This window comes from Lactuca virosa, chromosome 5 (genome assembly GCF_052849685.1).
Source record: "Lactuca virosa cultivar CGN04683 chromosome 5, Lactuca_virosa_CGN04683_v6, whole genome shotgun sequence".
In the NCBI taxonomy this organism is placed as follows: domain Eukaryota; kingdom Viridiplantae; phylum Streptophyta; class Magnoliopsida; order Asterales; family Asteraceae; genus Lactuca; species Lactuca virosa.
Genome location: NC_136430.1, coordinates 95,598,643 through 95,605,477, shown reverse-complemented (window position 1 = coordinate 95,605,477; position 6,835 = coordinate 95,598,643). Strand labels below are relative to the sequence as shown.

The window sequence follows — 6,835 nt, the reverse complement described above, 5'->3', positions numbered from 1 at the left end:
TAAATAAACAAAGAAACTCACTTCTTGAAATTAAGAGGTACATTATACAATTACAATAAAGATTTAAAATTACATTTGCGTAATACACGTCCCAAGAAATAGTACCAATTATCCAAAAAACATAACCTTAGCAAGAAAAAGAAATTACATGTCGCAACAAAATCTCATATGATGTTATTGAGAATACAAAAGATTTATTACCTTTAACAATATTGTATCCAAGAACCAATTTTTATGTTAGAACAGTTTATTGATGACAACACCATACTCAAGCAAATGTATAGAAGTGACTTCACATACAGAAAACCAATAGATCCTATCAGTATAACAGTCGCAACAATCAAATTTTAAATAATGACATTGCAAATGGATTTAATGTTAATAAATTGAATAAGTCACAGAAAAACAACTTACTTTTCCATCTGTCCCACTTAAGTATGTTCACACTGTTGCACCCCCCAAACACCTCAAATCCGCATTATCTTTAAGTACTTCCTTTATGAGTGTATCGTTTATATTTTATCAAGCCTGAGGAATTATCTATACATAAAAATGTGATCAGGGTTTGTTTCAAAGATAACCCTCATAGCAACCCAATAAGGTGTACAAGCTAACATATCTCATATTTTATAAAGAAACAAAAATATCAATTAACTTCTAATTGCTAGCCATGAGAAGCAAAAAATGAGGTAAACGTACACAACATCAATATGAAACAAAAGCATAACTTTATACCTTTTTTGTCTTGGCGACACCAGTATGTATCCAAACCCAAAAAAACAGGTTTAATTATAACCAGAAGGCCAAATTTTTTCCATCATCACCTAACATGACAAAAAACACATAAATATATGTGAACATTATAAGCGTTAGACTCATCAAGTTCTTACACACATACAATCTTAATATACTCAAATAACTGATGGGTTTAGAATAAAAGCTTGAAATAATATACAATAAATCATTGACATCCAGATACATACTTCGAGTAAGTAGAGAGATAGGGGTGATTGTAAAAATAGTTAAAGTATTTACCACTGATTGTTGTTGTGTCATGTGTATCAAGTCCCAAAACCTATCATATAATCACATTAAACACATATCAGAGATTCATTTTTATGCAAAACTGATGTATAATGAGCTAAAGGTTCAAAGGACCAGAATGGGAATGTCAGTTTTGTCAAAGAAATAGAATTATATGCAAAAAGGACAATACCAAACACATTAATTCATGATAACAGAGACATAAATCCTGAATATACATACAAGGATCTAAAAGCATATTACCAGAATAGGGGTGTTTGGTGTTCCTGGTCATGGAACATGGGAGATTTAGGCGGTCAATGTCACCCTAAAATCAAACCAAGAGAACGGGGAAGATTTCAACATATGTGATTTAAGTGGTCCAAATTAAGAGTGACAAAAAATAGTAACAATGACCAAAATGTCCAAAAACACCAAAATGATCATCGGAACCACAAAAATAAATCGAACTTTTGTTATTACTGCTTCATATTAGTATAAGTTTTTTTGTTCCTTTTTAACCGGTTGAAATGACCAAAAAGAACAAAAATTGGCAAATTGACTAAAGAAAGTCAAAATTGTTATTTTTTTCCCCAAAAAATTATAAATTAATGATATAAGACTTTGATATCATTATAAAGTTCTTTTTTTTTAATTCATCTAAATGACAAAAATATGGCCAAATTTACCAAAAATTCTAAAACAGTCATTTTTTGTATTTTTACTTAACCGGTGACCATTTTATGTAAATTCATATAACCATGGAAAAAATATTCGCAAATGTAATTGTAGTATACATGTGACAGCCACTTCAATCAATTGGAAGGCTCATAAAATTCTTATTTTACAAACCATTTTAAGGAAATTGGTTAAAAATATATTGATGGCAGAACTAAGTGAAAATAGGGCAGAATTCAGCGACCAACCTTATAGAAACATCATCAATCAGAGACATTTTCTCCCATTCACCATCAAGAGTGGCATTACATTGGGATTTCCAGACATAGTCAAATATCCATCAAAATTTACTGGAAAAAAAAGTTAATAACAATTTACCTACAGGTTGGAGGCTACAACCACAACCCGCCTAAGCCTCTTCATGATGTCCCCAAGAAGTTATACCCTATGAAATATTCATTTGGTTTATTAGAAAGTACAATCAAGTATTTGGCCAAGATAAATGGAGTGGTAGTACATTCTGCTCAATTTCACAACATATAAACAATATTCAAAAGGGTCACAAGGGTGTAGTAGTCATTTTCACAATCGGCAAGATATATCAGAGATGAAGTATTAGCAATTGTTCTAAACCCAGAAAGACATATCACACACTATACACATAAGAAGCTTTTACCAAATACACTATCCTTGATTAACAAAGTTACAATACATTACTCAGATGCTATCTTCTGTCAAAAAAGTTACAAGATTCTTTAAATAAAATATTTTTCATCCTAAATCTTAAAACCTAATGCTTGAATTCAACCAACTAAAAGGATCAATGATTTCGCCTACAAATCAATGAAGATCCGACATAGATTTAAGCATACTGAATACACATAAAGGTATGTTCCTGCGACAATCGAATGATTTAAACTTCAAATTGATCAATGATTACACATTCATCAAGTCTCTTTTCACTAAAATCAGATCAGGGATAGTGAAACATACCCGGAGGGAAATCAACTTGGCTTATTGTTACCCATCATCTTAAAATTCGAGCTTCGATCATATGTATTACTCAATGTTCCTCCATGAAAATCAGAGATATATAAAGAAAAAACATGTAGGTGGAATGTCGACGAAAGTAAGAATCTCATTTTCGGGTTTTGGGTTAAGAAAGGATCGATTATATGAGACGATGGTGACCAATTTAGGGTTTTCATGAAGTGATGGGTGATGGTTGAAAGGTAGATAGTGAAGCCGACAACAGAGGGGTAAAGTTGGATGATGGAGAGGGTGGTTACGGTCAAGGGGAATGGTGCAAAGGAGCTCTAGGATGTAAAAAATTCATTTCTAGCTCTTACCTTTGCCCAGATTTTTGAGAGAGAATGATGAGGGGATGGAGAAAGAAGAGCAGGCTCATAAATTTGAAGTGGGTGCTAGTGTTTTAGACTGATTTTTGTCCATTTTTATCAAATCGGAGCAACCCTGATGTGTTTATCGCTTATCCTTGTGGTGGGGGTTCGATGATGGAGACGTATACGGAGGAGGGCAGAGGATGGTGGTGGTCGTGGTGTCGGAATTGGCCGGATGTGGTAACTGGTTAAATTGGATGAAGATGCTATATAAAGTATATATGTTGACCGATTCCCTTGGCGTGAGAAATACTCGTTCAAATTTGAGCTTTAGTTGGGAGTTGAAGATAAAAAGCTATAATTAAGGACTTCAATTTTGAATCTGCGTATTACTTTCAGTTTCAGTTTTTTGAATATTGACCGGATAAAATTTATTTATTTTATAATGCATAAACTTGTTGTAAATGATACTTTAAGGGTTGTATCTCTTAAAATTCAGCAAAACATGTAATGCGTATATATATATATATATATATATATATATATATATATATATATATATATATATATATATATATATATATATATATATATATATATATATATATATATATATATATATATTGATTTTGATGTTTAAGTTTGATAAACAATAATAAAGTATCAATCATAAATCAATATCTACGTAGTATTAAATAGTACATTTGCCTTGTGGCAGTAGTGTTTGTTTTTTCGGCAATTTAAAACATATGATAACACAAGAATACAAAAATTGCGATACAACTGTTGGTTGCAAGCACGTGGAAAAGAAAATAAAAACGAGTTAACTGTTGCCATCCCTATATATAACGAGAATACCCGCATCAGAATACATAACACAATTAAATTTGTTTACATAACACCTACCACCCAAAGGCAAACGCACATTTCGTCTATGGAAACCCTTTCTTCTCCTCTACATTCTGGTTATTCCGTTTTTGATGCCATTCGCAAGCATCTTTTGGATGACCGGGATGACGCTTCCGAGATGCTACCAGCTGTGACGAGTCCCAGCAGTGATCAGTCCTGTTTTAGTAAAGAAAATGGTCCGGAGTCTTTCAAGAAGATAATGGAACAGGAATCTGGTGAAGGTGAAGACCATACAAAATCGGAAAATGTTAAGAAAAAGAAGAAGAAGAAAACACCGGCTGCAAATGGAGACGACGATCCTGTGGAATGGACACGTTACAGAGGTGTGAGGAGGCGGCCATGGGGGAAGTTTACGGCGGAGATCAGAAATCCAGAGAGGAAAAAGGCGAGATTATGGTTGGGTACTTTTGACACGCCGGAGGAAGCTGCTGTGGCATATGACAAAGCAGCATTTCAGTTCCGTGGTAGTCGAGCCAAAGTTAACTTCCCTCTCTTGCTTTGCCAGGATGTATGGAAGCCGGAATCGTCTTCTTCCTCGTCCAGTGCAGATGTCGGAAAATGCAAGAACAAAGTTGTGGTGGATCCACCCATGGGCACCACCACCTCCGCCCTTGTACGTCATGATGACATCTATACGTCAAGCACGATAGAACTCCCAGTTTCCACGAATATTGATGTTGAAAAGGAGTCAAGGAGCGATAAGGACCTGGTTACGAAGCCTTGTAAAAGCACAGTGCATTCGCCAACCACCTCCGCCTCCGGAACTGAAGAGATGTGTGACCTTGACTCAATCTGGGATTTCCAAACATGTACATTACCACCCTTTTCACCGATGGTGTCGATTGGCGATTACACCTTGCACTCAAGCAAATCATCTTCCGGTCTGGAAGAGATGACCGACCAGTATCTGTCTTGCAATGCGGAGACGGTGGCTATGGCCACCACGAGCTCTGTAGCTGAGGAAGTGAGTTGTGACAATGACTCGTTTTGGAATATCTTACTCCAAAACACCATTGATTCTCCGACCACCATCTCCCCCTTCGGTGTGGAGGAGATGGAGATATATAGTAGTGATATTGGCAGCCCAATATGGAACCTACCAGTGCCAGCAGAGGATTTTTCGTCCAACATGATAGAGTCCTATACTATGAACATGGCCGAAGGAGCAGATGATGGAAGCAGTCAACAAGACCCATTCTGGGATTTCCAAATGCATACAATAATACAGGATGATTTATTATTTCTTGATTGCCTATAAAAAGTAATGAATTTTTAATGTTACAATAATATATTACTGCAGTTGGTACATAGTTTAAGGATGATATGTTTTAATATTGGTTACGCTCGAGTTGAAGAGGACGGCTTACTTGAAGAAATTACAATCAATGACTGATATCGTCACAGTCTACATCTACATGAAGTGGCCTACAAAAGAATTTCGTTTATGCTTGAGGTGAAGAGCACGATTACATTATTATATCATATACTACTGCAACTTACTTTAATTTTATCAGAATCAGTGATCATATATTTCTTTCGTCGACAAACTTAGACCCCCATTCTGTTTAGGATAATATGCACATGATATGATCATAATTCATAGAATACAGCTGTCCGTCACATCTATATGTTAACATTCGCTAGCTAGCTTGTAATTAATAGTTATTCAGCACTCATAACACCGTAGGAAATGAAACTTGCTGCAGCGACAGTAGTCATCGGTGGAAACTTCGTCGTGATAGCATATAAGATATCATCACATCAAGCGTTTGTGACCATTTTCAATGGTTTTAAGGGCATCTATAATGCATTGAACTCTATAGAGTTCAATGAATTGCGACATCATTTTTCTACATTCCATACAACTCAATTAATTTTTTCGTATGATGCATTCAACTCTACAAAGTTTAATAGAAAGTTACAAAAACTAATTTATAGTATGTATTTAAGCTTAGAAAACTTTCATTTTTCCCATTGAAGAGTTCAATGGGCATTGAACTCCAAATTCATTGAATGCCAACATGACATGTCACTATGATAGAGTTTCATTCATTGAATAACAACTAGATTTCTCACCTCATTCAACTATCATATTGAACTCACAATTGTGGATGTTCTGACACAAAACAAAAAGTTCCGGCTGTTCAACGACACATTATTACCGTTTTTTAACCGCTCCAAAAAAATAGACATCACTCCACCACCTAAAAACACTCTTATTTTTTTTTTACATAAAAAAAATATGAGAGAGAGAGAGAAAGAGAGAGAGATATGTTACCGGCTTAACTCACCTCCCTTATCATCATAACACATGAGACTTTATATGTTATAACACCTCAAATGGGCATCACACACACTCTACTACATTAGAGTCATACAACCTAAGACCATTTCCAATACATTGAACTCATATGACTTTAATGGATTCACATATATATATATATATATATATATATATATATATATATATATATATATATATATATATATATATATATATATATAGAGAGAGAGAGAGAGAAGGGATCAATATAGAACCAATTATAACTCATAAAACCATAGAATATGCTCATAACCTTAGGATTAATATATCGATAGATTAGACTAAAATGGCCTACTATATAATTATAAACTCTTGTACATTGAATCATATGCAAGTAAAGGTATAATAGGTTTTTCCATTTGATTCAAACTCCTAAAAACCTATAGAAAAAAGGATATAAAAAGGAAAGAATTTAATCCTTTAGTATTTACCCCAATGGTTCCATATTAAAACCCTACGTTCCTTCTTTTTTTTTCGAGTAAATTACTGAAATCGTCCCTATGGTTTGATTAAAATTACGTGTTTGGTCCCTAACCTTTTTTTTGCACTCGGACCATCCTTA

The 6,835-nt window shown here is 34.3% G+C and overlaps 1 protein-coding gene and 1 long non-coding RNA gene across 2 annotated transcripts; one reads left to right on the top strand and one right to left on the bottom strand.

The window, feature by feature from the left end:
- Nucleotides 1-238: 238 nt before the first annotated feature.
- Nucleotides 239-1,352, bottom strand: LOC145114778 (uncharacterized). Its single transcript, XR_013711223.1, has 5 exons — nucleotides 1,288-1,352; nucleotides 1,036-1,075; nucleotides 736-824; nucleotides 415-540; nucleotides 239-316 (listed from the first exon to the last, which is right to left on the bottom strand). It is a non-coding gene; the product is annotated as an uncharacterized LOC145114778 (long non-coding RNA).
- Nucleotides 1,353-3,931: 2,579 nt separating this feature from the next.
- Nucleotides 3,932-5,258, top strand: LOC145112379 (uncharacterized). Its single transcript, XM_079048546.1, has one exon. The coding sequence runs from the start codon at nucleotides 3,976-3,978 to the stop codon at nucleotides 5,206-5,208; it is 1,233 nt and encodes a 410-aa protein (XP_078904672.1). The 5' UTR covers nucleotides 3,932-3,975; the 3' UTR covers nucleotides 5,209-5,258.
- The last annotated feature ends 1,577 nt before the right edge of the window (nucleotides 5,259-6,835 follow it).